This window comes from Sarcophilus harrisii, chromosome 2, assembly GCF_902635505.1.
Source record: "Sarcophilus harrisii chromosome 2, mSarHar1.11, whole genome shotgun sequence".
NCBI classification, from domain to species: domain Eukaryota; kingdom Metazoa; phylum Chordata; class Mammalia; order Dasyuromorphia; family Dasyuridae; genus Sarcophilus; species Sarcophilus harrisii.
In genome coordinates, this window is record NC_045427.1 from 633493972 (window position 1) to 633513133 (window position 19162).

General features: G+C 43.0%; 1 protein-coding gene across 5 annotated transcripts in view; it reads right to left on the reverse strand.

The window, feature by feature from the left end:
• HK1 (hexokinase 1) overlaps positions 1-19162 on the reverse strand; it is a 126154-nt gene that overhangs the window by 29491 nt on the left and 77501 nt on the right. For all 5 annotated transcript variants that reach the window (XM_031956853.1, XM_031956850.1, XM_031956852.1 and 2 more), the window contains 5 exons: positions 17356-17504; positions 7121-7240; positions 3907-4002; positions 3333-3432; positions 3058-3241 (listed from right to left, as the gene is read on the reverse strand). In XM_031956853.1, coding sequence (XP_031812713.1) covers positions 3058-3241; positions 3333-3432; positions 3907-4002; positions 7121-7240; positions 17356-17504 — 649 coding nt within the window. The remainder of the gene's footprint in view (positions 1-3057; positions 3242-3332; positions 3433-3906; positions 4003-7120; positions 7241-17355; positions 17505-19162) is intronic.

Sequence of the window (19162 nt, forward strand, 5' to 3'; positions counted from 1 at the left end):
CTATGGCAAAAGTGTCCAACATTTAGCCTGTCCACATGCAGCACACAAAATTCAGACACGAATGTAATTGGGAAATAGTCATAAGATAGAAAGTACAATAAAACATAGATAATATTATTTTTTTCAGTTTTAAATTTTTTTCAATAGTATTTTATTTTCCAAGTACATGTAAAGATAATTTTCAACATTTGTTTTTGTCAGACTTTTGTGTTACAAATTTTTTTTTCTCTCTCCCTTACATTCTCCCTCTCCAAGCAATGGTTAAATATGTACAATATATTTCCATATTCTTCATGTTGTGCAAGAAAAATCAGACCCAAAGGGAAAAAACCATGAGAAAAACAAACAAAAAGTGAAAATACTAAGCTTCGATCAATATTCAGCCTCCTTAGTTCTCTCTCTTTGGAAAACTGGCATTTTCCAAACCAAGTCTTTTGAAATTCGTCTTGAATCACCGAATTGTTGAGAAGAGCCAAGTCGGTCACAGTTAATCAGCACATAATCTTGCTGTTGCTGTGTACAATGTTCTCTTGGCCATCATATTACACTTTAAAACTAAGTCAACAAGTGGTCTGAAGGGATCCATATGCACAGATTAGCAGCTTTTATTTAGGTCTAACCCCAGGGATGCAAGGAATCAAGGAGAAAAAAGAACTTGGGACTCGGGGACCCTCAAAGGCTTTGGTGGCCAGGGCTAGGTGAGTACATTGCCTGGCATATAATAAGTACTTAATAAAGGTTTGTATGTTAACTGGATGAGGATGAGTGCGGGGGAAATCTGACAAGGGAGAGCAGAAGGAGGAGTTCATAATAATAGAAGCAGTGTTTGGGCTTCTGCCCTGATCAGGCCACATAGTCATAGTATCCATCTGAGTGTCACATTTTAAGAAGGGAACAGCAGAGGACCAGAAGTCTGTCAATGAGTATGTATTAAGTACCTACTGTGTGCCTGCCAAATGGGAGCATCAGAGGACAGGGATAATCCATCAGTGAGCATGTATTAAGCACCTAATGTGTGCCAGCCAAATGGGAGCATCAGAGGACCAGAATAGTCTGTCACTAAACATGTATTCAGCACCTGTTATGTGCCAACCAGGTGAAAGCACCAGAGAATAAGGATAATCTATCAATGAGCATGTATTAAGCACCTACTAGGTGCCAGCCAATGGGAGCATCAGAGGACAGGGATAATCAATCAATGAGCACCTATTAAGCACCTAGTGTGTGCCAGCCAAATGGGAGCACCAGAGGACAGGAATAAGGATTAATCTGTCAATTAGCATGTATTAAGTGCCTACTATGTGCCAGACAGAATACTAAACTCACACCATAGACACAAAGAAAGGCAAAAACATCATCTCTGCTCCCAAGGAGCCGGACATGTTTAGCCTGAAGAAAAAGACTCAGGGAGGACGTGAGAGCTGCTTCCAGGACTGCATTGTGGAAGAGGGAGTAGGTTTACTCCCTGGGCCCCAGGAGGCTAAAGAAAAAGCTCTGGCCTGAAAGTAGCACAGGGGAAGATTTCAGCTCAAAATGAAGAAAAGCTTCCAAAAATTACAGCCACCCCAAGTAAGATGGGCAGTCGTGAAAGGCAGTGAGTTCCCCATGACTAGAGGTGCTCAGGGGGAGGCTGGATGATCAGCTCAGGACTGGGGCCAAAATCCTCACCCAGGTCCAGTCAGCTCTGGGGCACCAGTTCCCTCAAAATAGGACCGTGGCAGAACTCACCACTGAGAAAACAAGGACTAGCAGGTCCATCCGTCGGCACAGAGCCTCTGGGAGGAGCCAGCCCAGAGGATGAGTCACCACTCAGAGAGGGCCAGAACGGCCTCACTCACAGGGACATTTCAAGGTGAACAAAGCTAAGAATTAAACTCTCCAGCCCATCAGTGTCTGGTTCTTCCCTCTGCCGCCATGAGCTCACAAATCCAAAGATAACTTTCCTAACAAGACTCCAAAGTAGCCTGGACAAATGGACCAGAGCCAGCCTCCGAGTCAAGGTTTCCTCTGGCGCGTCTGGCTGGGTGACCCTGGTCCGGTCCCTTACCAGGACTTGAAGTCCAGATGTGCGGCTGAGATAAGGGGAGCTCCTTAAGCCAGATGAAGCAGATTCGGAACCCAAAAGAACCAAAAAGGTTTGGTCCCATTTCCCTGTTCACTCCCCTCGCCCCCAGATTCTGCTAGCCCGGGCAGCCCCTGGTAGAAAGGGAGAGGCTGCCTTCTCCAAGCATCCTGGGCCTCCCACTAGACAGAGAGCAGAGGGAAGAGGGGCAGGATCCCCCCCACTTCCGGTGTCCCCACAGCCCTCCAGCGGCGCTCGGCAAAGACATTTCTGCTCTCCCAACCCTGCCCAGGAATGTTCTTGCTGATTTAAGACTGCATGGCACAATAGAGACATTGCTGGGCCCAAAGCAAGGAAGACCACTATTCAAATCCTGCCTGATGCTTCTTTGCTCCCAGACCTACCTCTGATACTACTTCTGTGTGACCCTGACAGGTCCCTTTCATCCAAGTAGACCTCAATTCCCTCATCTGCAAAATAAAGGAACTGGACTAACGGGCCCCAGGAGTCCCTTCCAAGGTGAATTCTCTGAGCCTGTGATCCTGAGCTCAGAACATCTGTGAGTCTCAGTTTCTTCCTCTGCAGAATGCTAGCATGCATGACTAAGGACCAAATGAGGTCCTCAAAAGCTTAAGGGACAGATCAGTTATTCTGACTACACAGAAAGGCAGCAGAAACACAGCCTCAAATTTTCAGGATCTGCGTCTTCCTTCTTGTCCTTATTACCTGTCTTTGGGTGCGCCATAGATCATGGTTCAAGAACATTACAGATTTAGTGCTCGAGGGATGTTCGCTGCCATTTGACAGATGGGGAAACTGATTCCCAGAGACAGAATCTGTTATGTGCCCATAGCTAGTAAACACACCTGGCTCCCCTCCGACTCCTTCCTGACTGCCACTGCCAGCCTTTTTTTCCCCCTTTCCCCAAACCCGACATCTTGATGTCAAGGAACCCTAAAAGCAGTCATACTGTTACAAACAAGAGAGGCACTTACAGTTGCTTTCCAGGATTGAGGGAACCCCGATCGATCTCCTTGTCAAACTCTGTGCGGAATTCATTGAGGCTGCCATCATCCCCGAAGGCCCCCCACTCCGTGTTGATGCACATGCGCCCTTCGTCCCCTTCCACCATGTCGATGTGTTGCATCTCCTCCATGTAGCAGGCGTTGGTTCCGGTACCTTGAAGAGACAACACGGGGAGGCTGGACCCAAGGGGGACAGACAGAAACCCCTTCCCCCAGTGCAGGAACAGCCCGGGCGGCAACCTTACCAATGATCAAGCCCACTTCACACTCCTGGTCATCAAAGCCACAGGTCATCATTGTCCCCACGGTGTCATTCACAACAGCCACGATGTTGGCTTCGTAATCCTGAAGACAGAAACAGGGCATCACATGGATAGAAAGACAGAAAAAGGAGGGTGGAGGAGGAAAACTGGAGCCTCCTCTGCTGCCATTGCTGTTCTTGTTCTCCCAGGGGTTTGAGTGAAAACTGAATCCTGGGCTGCTAATCAAGTTAGGGAGAAATGTACCAGCTCAATCATCTACACCAGGACTGAATCCGGGTGAACCCTGAGATGGTTCTACTTCAACGCGTCATACCCTATAGCGTCTAGATTCCTTAGGACTGGAGTACCTTTCTTTCCTCAGCACATAGAATCAGGTATCTGGGATCATCAGACATCCAAGAGTCACCCACCATATTTCTATTCTACCTGACCTTCTAGACTCCAGAGCCACACTTGTGTCCTCCACCTTTGTCCAAGGGCCCTGACCAATACACCGGGAAAATGTTCTTACTTCTTTTAGAAATCCCTCCGAAGGCAAATATCAAAAAGAAATTACCCCTCGCTTTTTGATTGCTTTGTTGAGCAGTTGGACCACATCAGATCCCTCCACGCCACTGGCTTTAAAGCGCTTGGTCCAGGTGATCAGGACACCCTGTGAAAGATAATAGATAGTTCTATGAGTGACTAAACCTCTTTCAAAATCTCAAGGGTTCAAATACCCCTGACAAAAGTCTCATGTCTGAGACAAATAAGGAATTCAATTAATCTGCAAGCACTTATTAAGCACCTACTCATGTCTCATGTCTGAGACAAATGAAGAATTCAGTTAATCTACAAGCAGTTATTAAGCACCTACTCATGTCTCATGTCTGAGACAAATAAGGAATTCAATTAATCCATAAACACTTATTAAGCACCTACTACCTTCCATATACTAAGTTAGATGCTGGGAATGTAAATACCAAAGGGAAAAAAAGAAAGAAAGAAAGAAAAGAATCAATCCCTACTTGTTCAGAGCTTACATTCTAATAGTAGACACAACAAGGAGAAATATAAAAATGATTTTGATGAAAAAAAAAAACTAAAAACTAGTTTTCAATGGTCAAAAGATACATTTGTGCAAACCACAAAAAAAAAAAGAGCTATTCCAAACTGTCAATAATAAGAGAAATGCAAATCAAAATAACTAACATCCACAGCACATACATCAAGCTGGGACACATGGTTAAAGATAGAAATGTTCAGTGTTGAAGGTTCTGTGCGGAGTTATATGATCTCTGCCGACCATCTTGAAAAATCGTGTCCTTTGACCAAGAAATCCTACTACTGAGTCTATGGCCCAAGGAGGTCAAAGTCAGAAAAGAATATCATGCATACAATGAAGTATGTGCATAAACACGGGCACAAAACATCTGCTGCCACTTTTTGGGGTAGCAAAATTCTGGAAACCAAACACATAAAGAACTTATCATTTAAGGAGCAGATAAACCAATGATGGTAGGCTGTGCTGATGACAGATAGGAAGAGCTCAAACAAACGTAAAGGCTTGGAGCGACAGATGGAGAGCCAAGGGAGCAGGACTAACTTATCCAATACATACAAGATCCACATTATATGTACAAAAACAACATAGACAATATATACCCTCATACACAATATATGTAAAACCTACATTATATAAAACAGACTATATATATATATATATATATATATATATATATATACACAATATATTCAACATACACAATATATGTAAAACCTACATTATATAAAACAGACAATATATATATATATATACACACAACATACATAACATTTCCCAATCTAATGATTATTCTATCTGGTACATAAATCCCTCTGTATATCTTTCAAAAGTCTTCACAAATTGGGTTAGACTCTCTAATTCCATAAAAGTAGTCTTTTTTTTTTTCTAAAATATGATACTTCATATCTCCCACCTCCATACTTCCGCCCCATTCTTAGAATACTGTTGCTTCCTTTCCTCTTCCTTAGTATTCCTTGTTTCCTTCTAAGCTGATCTCAAGTCCTGTCTTTCCTGATTATCCCAGCTGTTAGTGTTTTTTTTCTCCCCCTCAAATTATTTTGTATCTATTTTTATAGATTTTAAAATCTTGGGACAGAGGATCTTGTTTCTCTGAACTCTCTGAAATCCATTCTCCCCAAAATCTAGAATATCAATTATCGAGCAAGCAAGGAGCATATATGATATGTCAGGCACTGAAGTGGGTGTTTGAGGTGCAAAGGCAAAAAGGAAACATATTGCCATACTTTGGGGATTCTGTCTCCCATTAATCCCTAGGCTTCTCTGTAGCTAATCTTCAGGTGGCATCTGCCTTAGCAGATGTATGTGGGCAGTTTTCTTCCATTCCCTCCAAGTTCAGGGCAGAAATCTTTTAATCAAATGTGCAAATCTTTATACTTTCCAGCCCCCACTAAATATACTCCATCCTTCCTGAAACTCCAACTCTGATCTAAAAATCCAAATGCTGTTCTCCAGTATTATCTTATTAATAACTACATGCTTCTTTCTCATATCTGTCCCTCTCTTCTGAAGCCCCTGTGATTTCCTGGCAGTAATGGGATACAAACTGCCACCTGGGCCTCTAATATCTTTGGCTTTTTCCCCCAGGTATTCACAATCCCCAGAGATGCTTACACAATATCCTTCCAGACACAGGTATCATTTAACTCATTAGAAGGAATGGGTATTGAGTTTAACCAGTCTCTGGAAGCAGGTTGGTGTGTTCCAGCTAGATTTATACTCTGCCAACTAACTGTCACTTCCCTCCTGAAGCCTGCCCTGAAAACAAGGGCCTGGAAGATACGATTCCAAGTAATTTGAAGAGATTTTTAAATCATATCAACCAAAATCACAATAAAAACGACAACATACTTCATTTTGGTCTGGTCTGTAAATTCCCAGTGTAAAAAAAAAAAACTCCTTTTATTGACAAAGATCAGCAATTTGACTATAATCTATAAGGAAATGTCTACAAGTTAAATGATCCATCTATTATGTCAGTCAGGCCACAGAACCCAGGTCTTCTTAGCTGCAGGCATGCCTTCTGTCCACCACATTGTACTATTTTCCTATTATTAATAATTTGGAAATGGGAGGCATGGGGAGGTCAGGAAGAGAAAAAGATAAAAACATCTTCTCACTCCCAACCTGCTTCTTCCTACTGAAGCCTCCTGAAGGCCCCACAAAAATGGCTCAGGAAGGAAAGGCTCATACATGACCCAGTAGAGCCTGGTTGGATTCATGCGGTTGGATTCGGTTCAAGTCCAGCTGTGTTTTCCTTTATTTGGAGAAATTTTGTAAACTTCCCCCTCTCCCACAAGGACACAGGAAGCTTTATACTCCTCTCCTAATATATGCTAATAATTAAAATAACTGGGGGAAAACAAGTCAGAATAGCCATAGTTCAAAGCACACATTCATTTTTGCAGATGACGTTCTCGATGTCCCTACATATGATGTATACTTCCCTTAATGGGCACCTAGTATGGATCCTCCAATCTGGATCATCTGTCACAGAATGTGTATCCATAGAAGATCCTCAATCACAGAGTGGGAATCACAAACTCTCTCAATCACTGACTCAATCACAAAATTTATATCATTGAATCTCCACCATGGATCCTCCCAGCACCTTCCATCGTGAATACAATCGGGGAAAATGGCCCAAGAAACTTATTTTGTTTGTCTTAAGGTTGCAGGCCACCACGGAACTGTGAGATATTCTTACCTCGTCAATTTTCGTCTGTCGGCAGGGGAAGGAAAAGGTAAATCCAACGGGTAAATTTTTATCTTTGATATTCTTTTTCTCCATGAAGTCACCCAGGCATTCAGCAACGTGATCAAAAAGCTAGAAGGAACAGAGAGAGGGGAAAAGGTGAGCAACTGTTGAATGTGAAAAAGGTGTTTGGGGGGGGGAACATGGTGCTCTCCAAACTGAGAGGAAAAATGCCTGTTCTCCAGAGACTTTTCAATGGCTGTTACAAGGAAGAACAATTGAGCTTTGATGGAGGAAAACCTCCTTAATATGAAAGCTGTCCAAAATGGGGATGAATAGACTGCCTCAGGAGGCCATGGGAACCTCATCAAGACATTGGACAAGCATTTGTGGAGGATGTCATAGTGAGCTGGTGGGTTTGGGCCAGACTAAATGGATATTCTCTTCCTTTTCAACTCTGAAATTCTGAGAAGCTCTGCCTTTTTTGCCGATGCAGAACCTTCTGGATCTGTACAGCTCTCATGTTTACGAAGCTTTTCCTGACGTGGATCCAAAATTGGCCTCTTTGTAAACTCCACTAATTAAATGTTCCCGATTATGCCCTCTGGGTTCAGACAAAACCCTCCTCCGGTGACACTCCTTCATCTACCACAAAGTACCCATCATGGACCCCCTGAATCTTTTCCTCTCCAGGCTAAAAATACCATCAGCTTCACCTGATCTTCCTCTGTCACGGACCTGAGGCTCTGCCCCCGTCATTTCTCCCCCATGAATATGTGACAGTTTGGCAACTCCGGACACACACACATTATGAATGGTCACTTAGAGAAGCCAGTTTCAGAGCTCCATCAATACTTTTCAGCCGAATACTAGCCTGTTTAGGATTTTTACTTGCTGAAGGCTGACAGGGCAACAGCAGGGCCACAAGGCTCATGCAGGCAGCCCTGAGGAGATAAAACAAAAAGGAGCAACACATAGGACCCAACAGTGGCTGCCTCCAGCCCTGGCCCTAAGCTCTCAGCTGAGCAGCATTTTCCAGCAAGGGACACGCTCCAGCATCCTTCCCTCCACCGGCAGCTGAAGGTTCTAGGAAAGCAGGCTTTGTGCCATTTCCCTGACATTCAGTAGGTCATCATGACAAAAGAGAAGCTAGTTCATTACAATTTACATCAATTTGCTTTCTTCCTCAGTTCCTGCTGTACCTCTGGGGTCTATCCCAAGCACTGGGGCTGGAAGGGATACATGTGACTCATCTCCAGCCTGCAAGTCTGGATAAGCTTCCCTTGACCTACATTTCAGACTGATCTAAAACCTATTAGGAAAGCCAATCCAGTACAGGGTGCAGAGGGGCTGGCAGGTCATGCAATTGCCTATGGAAAAGATGGGTGTAAAATGCATTCATCTAGTCCCCTGAAGAAAGACCGTACATTCTGCAGTTATCACATTTCTCTTATTGCACAGCAGTCCCATGAGGAAACAATTATTATTATTCCCATTTTAAAGAAGGGAGAACAGAAGCAAAGTGAGGCTAAAAGAGGCAGTGTGGTGTAATGGAAAGCACACTACTTTGGCATTAGAGATTCTGGGTTCAAATCATGGCTGCCCATGTGAGCCTGGTCTACCTCAGCCCTCTCTAGACTTCTAGTTTCCTCATCTGTAAAATGAAGCAAGTGGGATAAATCAGGGATTCTTTGTATTGTGGGCCCCTTTGGCAGCCTTTGCATCCCTCTCAGAACAATTTTTTCTTTGTCATTGAAAAAGATGCTCAGTTTCACTGAGTGGATGCCCATCAGTTGGAGAATGGCTAAATAAATTGTGGTATATGAATGTTATGGAATATTATTGTTCGGTAAGAAATGACCAGCAGGATGAATACAGAGAAGCTTGGAGAGACTTTCATGAACTGATGCTGAGTGAAACGAGCAGGGCCCGGAGATCCTTATATACTTCAACAACAATACTATATGATGATCAATTCTGATGGATCTGGCCATCCTCAGCAATGAAGATGAACCAAATCACTTCCAACGGAGTAGTAATGAACTGAACCAGCTACACTCAGAGAAAGAACTCTGGGAGATGACTATGAACCACTACATAGAATCCCCAAATCTCTCTATTTTTGTCCTGTATTTCTGATTTCCTTCACAGGCTAATTGTACACTATTTCAAAGTCTGATTCTTTTTGTACAGCAAAATAACGGTTTGGACATGTATACATATATTGTATTTAACTTATACTTTAACATATTTAACATGTGTTGGCCAACCTGCCATGTGGGAGAGGTGGTGGGGAGGAGGGAACAAATTGGGACAAACGGATTTGCAATTGTCAATGCTGAAAAATTACCCATGCATATAACTTGTAAATAAAAAGCTATAACAATTAAAAAAAAAAAAAAAGAAAGAAATGCTCAGTTTCAGTTAGGGGTCTATTAAAAAAAGATGGATTTCTTTCCATCCAAATTTAGAGACTCTTTGAAATCTATTCTCAGACACACAGAGAAATTAAGACCCCTTGGACTAAATGAGCTCTAAGGTCCTTTACAACTCAAGGCAAATAAACTTCTGCCTTCCTTCTAGCTCTCTATCAGGCAATACTGCCTCTTTAAAATATCACCCCAAAGGAGATCTATAAAGCCCCCTCAGGGAGAGCCTGTCAACACTGTGTTCCCTATGGATGGAGAATTCTCAAAAGCAGGAGATCAGCAGCTGGAAGGCCACCTGAACGTCATTAACCCATTCACACGTGGTCTTCACACAATGTTGCTATTACTGTATACAATGATCTCCTGGTTCTGCTCACTTCACTCAGCATCAGTTCATGGGAGTCTTTCCAGAGTTTTCTGACATCAGCCTGTTCAACACTTCTTATAGCACAACAGAAATCCATCCCAACGATGTTCAGCCATTCCCCAATTGAGGCGTATCTCCTTAATTTCCAATTCTTTGCCACGACAAAAAAAGCAGCTATAGATATTTTTGTACATATGGGTCCTTTTATTTATTGTTTTTAAATTCTTTAGGACCTAGTAGTGATGCTACTGTTTCAAAAGTTCCTTTGGGTATAGTTCCAAATTACTCTCCAGAATGGTTGGAACAATTCACAACTCCACCAACAGTGCAGTAATGTGCCAATTTTCTCACAACTCTTCCATTGTTTATTATTAAACTAGCCAATCTGATGGGTATGAAGTGGTACCTCAAAAGTTTTAAAATATATATTTCTCTAATCAATAATGAGTCAGAGCATTTTTTCAGGCAACTATAGATACCTTGTATTTCTTTATCTGAAAATTGCCTGTTCATATCTTTTGACCATTTATCAATTGGAAAGGACTTTTGTTCTTATAAATTTGACTCAGTCCTATATCTATTTGAGAAATGTGACCTTTCTCAGAGAAACTTGCTGTTTGGGAAGACACTTAAGAAGCCGAGTTTAGGACCTAGGCTCCTGAACCAAAACAAGAATGGTCCCCAAACTCCTGTGGTTCAGAAGGGGACTTAGGGCTGATAGAGGACATATTAGTCATACAGCTCTAAACTGGGAGCCTCCTGCTTCTGCCCATCTTCTTCCCTCCCTTCCTCTTTTCCTGCTCTTCCTTTCTCTCTCTCTCCTACCTTAACTTAGCATTCTATACTTTTCTAATATACTTAACCAAAGTCTGATTTATACAAAATGTATGTTTCTAGATGGCTGCCCCTAGACATAAGTATCGATAACTCTTCCTGGTGACCACTCCACTGTCTCTGTTGTCTTCCAAGGACAGGAAATGTCTCATGTTCACATGTGGATCCCCAGTGCTCAGAGTTGGAACATAAGAGATGCAAAGAAAAAACAAAACCTGACTTGATTTTGGAGGCAACTAGTAGTGCAGTGGATGGAGCACTGGCCTAAAATTAGGAAAACCTGAGTTCAAATCTGGTGACAGAGACAAGCTGTGTGACCCTAAGCAAGTCTATAACCCTTATAGCCTCAGTTTTTTCAACTATCAAAAAAAGATCAGAATAGCATTATCTCACAGAGTGGTTATGAGGACTAAAGGAATAAAGGACTTAGCACTTTGGGCACTTGGTTTCCTTGTTTCCTTCCTTCTTACTTCAAGAGACTGCATCTTATTTATCACTCTCACTTGGCAGAAGGGGTGAGCACTTAATAAATGGATAATGGAGTTGTGTCACTCTGGAGCTAATCTTGCCTTTGCCACTTACTATGTGACCTTAGGGAAGCTGACTAACTTCTCTGAAACAGTAATAAGCACCGGGGCTGGTCAGCACCTTCTCAAAAGCTTGTGTTTCATGGGTCACTGAGTGAAGTGACTTGTACAGGGTCACTCAGCCAGGTGATGTCACAGGTGAGGTTTGAACCCAGATCTGTTGAGTCTCACACTGTGACTCAGAAATCACCTTCATGATCAGAGGCCGAGGGAGATGGACCTTTCAAACAATTAATTACATAGCAGGGATAGAGAAAAGAGGCCCAATGAGTATGTGATGAACAAGGGATACTTTTTTAAAAACTCTCAATATGAGATTTATTGCATAGAGGTTCTACTTATACACTGACCATTAATCTTTTAAAATAATAGATTTTACTTTCAAAATATATGCAAAGATAGTTTTCAACATCCCTTCCCTTAGACAGCAAGTAATCCCATATAGGTTAAATATGTGCAATTCTTCCATTCACATTTCCACATTTATCATGCTGCACAAGAAAAATTGGATCAAAAAGAAAAAAATGAGCAAGCAAACAAACAACAAAAAGGCCACCATTAATTTTGAAGAAAAACATTATTTGAAATCAATAAAACTTTAGAAAGATGTGTTGATTTTAGTTGGAAAAAAATGATCCCTTTGCTCAAATCTTAATGATAATGGGTTATCTATTCATGAGATCTTAAGTCGATCTGAGGTAGGACCAAAATGGCACAATTAGAACAGTTCCATTCACAATTAGGTCTTTTTTACTTTGGCTCTGTCCACTGATTTTTAAATCCTAATTTTTTAAAAAAAGATCTTTTCCTAAGTAAATAACCCAGACTTTTTTAACTAAAAGATCTCAATGAGGGATACTTATTGCTGGATGATTTGGTAAAAATGTTGCCAAATCCTGAGATGTTTATTAAGAGCAAAAGGGAAAGTAAACAAGGAAAGCAGTGTTTCAACCAGTTGAGAAGCATGTTCTTAGGAAAATAAACAGTGGGATGACCTCAGGCTGCCTATACATGCCCTTGTGCAGAGAAGCTGGTCCAGTTTCAACAGGCCAGGACAGGACTCTTCAGGAAGAATTCCGTCCCCCCGGGCAGGGGAGCCACTGCGGTGAAGGTGCAAGGGGACTCTGACAATGAGGAGCTCAAGGGATGAAGGGAGAAGAAGCCAGGAGGGGAAGAGAGAGGGAGGGGATTAATTCAGAAGATACAGGTCCAAAGGCGATAGTAACTGGGAAGGGCAGAATAGAGTGAGTGGGAAAGCAGCAGCCATTGTTCCCGAGTGACAGGGCAGGGCCTGGCCTTCTGTAGCAGAGGGTGTAGGGTTTGAGCTGCCAGGCTTGGAGAAGGTGCCAAGGGGCGTGGGACCTTCAGGAGAAAGGCAGGACTTGGAAAGTACCTGGTGAGGGAGGAACAAGGGAGGCTCATGGAAGGAGGGAGGGAACGAGACTTAGGAGGGACTTACTGTGTGCACCGAGCATGACAAAGTGTCTCATTTGACAAGAGATTTAAAGATGGAAAGACATCGAATCCAATGTCCTCATGTTACAGGGAGGGAGGTGAAAGGCCTTGGCCAGGACAGATTTACCCAGCAATCAGCCAATCTAGGACTCAATAATGACCCTGAATCCGATAATCTTTCCCCTTAATCACAACAGAAAGTTCTCAGAGGGTACCCGGCAAAGTGGCTGGGGAGGGGGGAGGGAGGAGCCGACTGTGCAGAAGAGGGGGTGCTGACCTCACCCCATTGTGGGAAGAGCCACAAAAAAGTGCATGTTCTCTGGGGTTGGGAGAAGGGGTAGAAATCATGTCCCCAGCTGCCTTGTGATAGCTCTGCGTCTGGGTCAGAACCAGAGGGATCAACTTAGGCAAAGGAGCCAGTGAGAGATACTCTGTTCCATGGCCCTGTTTATGGCTGGGATAATAATTACATTACCTTGCATTTGTATTCTGGGGCTCTCTGAGAGAGATTTTGAGCTTGGAATCATAGGAACCTAGATTTTGAGCTAGGAGGATCCTTCCAGAGCAGCTTTCTCTGCTCACACAGTCTGTACAGTGTGGGGAAAGCCTTCAACACCAGCCTGGATTTCCACAATTGAACCAGTCTCTTCCCACCTCAATTCATCCCTCACACAGCTTTCCGGTTTCCTCCATGTCATCCCATTACTCCATATCCTCCAGGAGCTTCCGATTAGCTCCAGGATGAAACTCTAAAATCTCCCTGGCTTTCTTAAATCCCACTTTCTCTGGAAGTCCTTCGTGACCCTACTGCCCTCCTCTGGGAGGTTATTATGTTTAAGTAGCTGCCAAGATGAAAGCTTTTTGAGGACAGGGATTGTTTTTGTCTTTCTCTGTGTCCAAGCACTTTGCAGAGGGACATACAGTGATTGCTGTTGCTGTCTGTTCTTGAATAGGACCATGACATCAAGGAGACAATGTCATGACATGCAAGCGAATTGGATTTAAGTGATGGAGGGCATTTAATGTCTTCAGACTGACTGAGGGGGAAACTAGGACTTTCCTAAAGCCAAAGTGTAGTAAGTAGGAAAGCCAGGATTAGAACCCAGGTCTTCTGACCTCTAAGCTAACCTTCTTTGTACTACAATACACACTACCATGAGAATAAACCCTCAAATGATCATCCTTATAACTTACCTGAAATGGGCTTAATTTGCCAACAGAGAAATCAAGGTTCAAAAGCCAAATAAGAGCCCCCTTCTCTGGGCCTTAGTTTCCCCATCTGTAATATGAGGGGTTATCCTTGATAGGCTCTAAAATCCCCTTCAGCTCTGACTCTACGATCCTATGACCCATTAGAGAGGACGTTAGTAGGAAATGCTAGGAGTCAGTTCTTTGTAGAATGCAGACGTGGCCCGAATTGCTTCCCCTATCTCCCCCAAGCAAGGACCCAATAATGCATGGCAGACAGAGCCTGCATGTCGATAGAACAGCCTTCAACTGGAGGAGCCAGGATGTCTCATCATCAAGGGGAAATGGCCCAAGCAAGGTCAAAGCCACATGATGAGCCAGAATGGAAACTGAATACCCTGATGCACTAGGAAGTGGTTTGAAGCAGATTGACTGGGAGGCTGATTACATCTGGATCAATCTTGACCAGAAAAATGAGCCAGAAATATTCTACCCTTCACTGCCTGACTGGGAAAAGAGGAACAGAAATTCCCACTTTCTGCTTCCTTCTGACAGACATTGAAGGCCATCTTGTCTCCCTGTCAAGTCCCCGTAGTCCTCCTGATGGGAGATCACTCCACCTTGGAACTAGGTACCCTTATGAGAGAGGGTGCAAGATTCCTAAGGGCCTGGATACGGACCACTTTCCACCAAAGGAAGGCAGTAAGTGACTGGGAAACAGTGTGGTCTAAGAATAAGATTACTCAAGTTCAAATTCTACTTCAGATACTGGGGCCATTGGACAAATTACATACTTGTCTGGCTCTGTTTTCTCATCTATAAATTGAGGGGATTAAGCAAGGGGTCCTCTGGGGCCTTTCCCCCTATGTTCTAGACCTGTAATCCTCTGACTTCCAAGGGACCACCCTTAGGAGCTGTTATCGGTGACGGGGCCCTATCCCCATTCCTTCCCCATCAAATGTTTGTAGAGCACCATGAGTCTGATAAAACCTGGAGATATGGAACCCCAGTGCGCCTTGGTGTCAGGCGGGGGGACAGCAAAGGTAGCTACTTAGCCATCCCCTATAAGAGCTGGGAGGCAAATCGCCCTCAGATCACCCATGTTAACTCCTGCTCCCATTACAACATCCCAGGCAGCTTACAATCTCCTCTTGCAGAGCGCCAGCCATGGAAAACCTCCTCCTTTCCATAGCTGTTCTGTCCATTTGGGGGGAGGTCTAATTGTGAGCATCGGTTTCTTCTCAGCAGCTCACTACCTGAGCCTTGGCTGAGTTAGGGGAAGGGGGACAAGTAGTGTGTGTGTGTGTGTGTGTGGAAGGGTGGAGACTGGTATGGCAGGGAATGGACCATTCTCAGAAATAATACCTTTAAGAGGAACGTTTCCTCCAGGTAACCCTGAGGACCACCAGATGCAAGTGGCTCCTCCCTTGTGCCAAGATACTGAAGGTTCCTAAGATAACAAAGGGAACCAATGCCTCTCCCTACTAAGTACACATTAGTTCTTCAACACACCCATCCTGACTCCACAAAGGGCTAAGCTTTCACTTGTTTACATAGTGGTGACTTTTCACCTGGTAATATCCTGGGTAAATCTAAATTCCTACCCAGACTTTGAATGGAAGGACAGAATATGCTTCATCACAAAATTCTCTCTCGAATCCCTAGTTTTCCTCAGAACAATTGCCACCTCCTCCTACAGGAAGTCTTTCCCGATTCCTCCCAGCTTCTAGCATCTCCCCTCTATCTCTCCATTCCCTCTAAATCTACCTAATATTTATTTTGTACATATTTTCATGTGTAAATATCTTCCCCTTAAGGGGGATAATCCCTTAAAGAAGAAGCTGTTTCTTTTGTCTCAATATGCCCATTCCCCATTGTATTCATTGCTTAGGGCACAGGACTTTAATAATAAATAAAGTATTTAATAATTAAGCAAGTATACTTGTTGATCTATTGCTACTAACTCTGTGTTTCTGGATACACATCACAAAGATACCTGATAATCTGACCCATTCAGGAGATATAAAGAGTTATTGGGCGGGGGGGAGGGGAGGTGTTATGAGGGTTATCAGATTTGAACCATTAAGAACTAACTTTTTGTCATGAGTAACCATAGTACTAATGACGCAGAGAGCCGACCATCGAGACTTAATGAATTGTACATGACAAAGATGGGAATATGTTTTTAGAAATTGCACATATTTAACCTATATCAGATTGCTTACTATCTTGGGGATGGGACAAGGTAAGGGAGGTGGGAGAAAAATTTGGAACTCAAAGTTTTACAAAAGTAAATGCTGAAAACTATCTTTACATGTATTTTTTAGGGGGAAGTAAAATACTATTAAAGCATTAAAAAAAACCCAAGGGAAAAAAAAAAAAAGAATGGGTTGAGACTGGCCAATATGCTGGGAGTAGCAGGAAGTACAGCCAAGCTCTCTCCTATAATTTATTATTCCACAAAGACCAGGAAAATGCATCAGTCTGAGTCCTGATCGGGAAATCCAAGAAAGAAAAATCTCAGTGAGGCTTTTTCCCCAGCCCAGGTGTGCCAGAAGAGACAGACAGAGATGGGCACTTCAGACAGTGGGGGCGGAGTCCAGCCGGAAATATCCAAGAGCATTCCAGCACAGGAATTGATGAAAGAGAGCTGTGTACCAGGACAAGAGGAAGGCCTAGAGCTGGCACAGGCCGCCTGCGCTGGGAGTAAAAGCAGAGTCAAATGGCAGCTCTGCCACTCACTACTGGCTAGTGCTAAATCACAGATTGAGTGGAAAGGAGGACCTGCACTTAGGGACAGTAACCCAGGCGAGGAGTGAGGGCTTCAAGGTGCAGACAGACATATAGATATATAAAAAGGCAGAAAGTCAGACAAACAGAGGGGTGAACAGACAGAAGGACAAAGAGACAGACAGAGGAGCAGATAGACAGACAGAGGGACAAAGAGATAGGCAGACAAACAGAGGATAGAAAGACAGACAGACAGAGGGGGTAGATAGAGGGCCGGACAAAGAGGGGCAAGCAAACAGATAAACTGAGGGGCAAACAGACAGGCAGGCAGAAGGACAAAGAGATAGATAAACAGAGAAGACAGACAGATAGAGGGGCAGCCAGGGTCACAAAGAGACAAAACAGTAAAACAGAAGGGCAGATTGATAAAGGGCCGGACAAATAGAGGGATGGGCAGATAGACAGAGGGACAGAGAGAGGGAGGACAAGGTCAACATAGGATTTTGTTTTGCTTAACTATGCATGTTTATTGTGAAGATTTTGAGGTGGTTTTTTCCAATGGGTGGGAGAAGAAAATAAATGTTTGTTCATTGAAAAAAAAAAAAAACACTTTTTTAAAGACTAGGGGTATGTGAGGAGAAGTGGAGGGTTACCTACCTGGGATCCACTGCCAATCATTATACTCTCGGGTGTATCATAAACCTCTGACTCCATTTGAACAGTCTGATGTTTCTCATGAGACACTTGCACTCGTAGAATTCGAAAGGAGGATCCACCGAGATCCAGAGCAATGAAATCTCCCTTTTCTGTTTAAGGAAATAGAATGTCCAAAGTCAGATGCCAATTCTTTGGAAAGACATCCCATCTTTTGACCCCCTCCCAACTCCAGAGCTGAACAGCCAGTGAGATGCTAAGAGACAGCATATTAGACAAGACATCAAGAAGATCAAGGCCAAAGGGTAAGCATTTTATAAGCTGAAATGTCAATCATTATTAGACTATTTCCTTAACAACAGAGTCCCGGTCAAGGGTTCCTATTTGCTCCCTGATAGAGGGATGGGAAATCGGGCTTCCCATTTCGGGAGGAGCTGTCCAAGGTGGTTCCCTCCAATCCAAGGATGCAGGGTCAATCCCCATTTATCTGCAGTACTTTCCTCACAATAAACCTAGATAGGATGCAATACTGGCAATATTGTCTCCACTTTACACATCATACTACCAAAACCAAGAGGGGATATTCTTTGCCTCGAGTCACCCGGGAAGTGTTGGGAGCTGGGATGCAGAGTCACATGACATTAGAGTAGAAAGGGGATTAGAAATGAACTCATTCAAAGAAACTGAATTCCAGCTCATCATAATGACCAAGCCTGGGCCCCCTGGACCCTACAAGCTTCCTGGCAAAGACGAGAGTTCATGGCTATGAAATCCTACATATTCTGTCACACTTGGTAATGCATCTGTGAGTCTTGCAGAATTGCTCTTTTCTCTTTTCTAATTCTTTCTGATAAGTTATGCCAGTTAGCAGGGAAAGGGGAAGGACATTTTAAATTAGTGATGGAAGAAAAAATTTTCAGTCATTCATTCAGGTGAGAGCTTTGTTTCATGCCAGGCTCTGTCTAATTTGTTATTTTTTATTTTATTTTATTTTTTTGGTTTTTATTTAATAGCCTTTTATTTTCAGGATATATGCATGGGTAACTTTACAGCATTAACAATTGCCAAACCTCTTGTTCCAATTTTTTACCTCTTACCCCCCCCCCACCCCCTCCCCTAGATGGCAGGATGACCAGTAGATGTTAAATATATTAAAATATAAATTAGATATGCAATAAGTATACATGACCAAAACGTTATTTTGCTGTACAAAAAGAATCAGACTCTGAAATATTGTACAATTAGCTTGTGAAGGAAATCAAAAATGCAGGTGGGCATAAATATAGGGATTGGGAATTCAATGTAATGGTTTTTAGTCATCTCCCAGAGTTCTTTTTCTGGGCATAGCTGGTTCAGTTCATTACTGCTCCATTGGAAATGATTTGGTTGATCTCGTTGCTGAGGATGGCCTGGTCCATCAGAACTGGTCATCATATAGTATTGTTGTTGAAGTATATAATGATCTCCTGGTCCTGCTCATTTCACTCAGCATCAGTTCGTGTAAGTCTCTCCAGGCCTTTCTGAAATCCTCCTGTTGGTCATTTCTTACAGAACAGTAATATTCCATAATATTTATATACCACAATTTATTCAGCCATTCTCCAACTGATGGACATCCATTCAGTTTCCAGTTTTTAGCCACTACAAAAAGGGCTGCCACAAACATTCGTGCACATACAGGTCCCTTTCCCTTCTTTATGATCTCTTTGGGATATAATCCCAGTAGTAACACTGCTGGATCAAAGGGTATGCCCAGTTTGATAACTTTTTGCAGGCTCTGTCTAATTTGATATGAATAGCACGAATATGA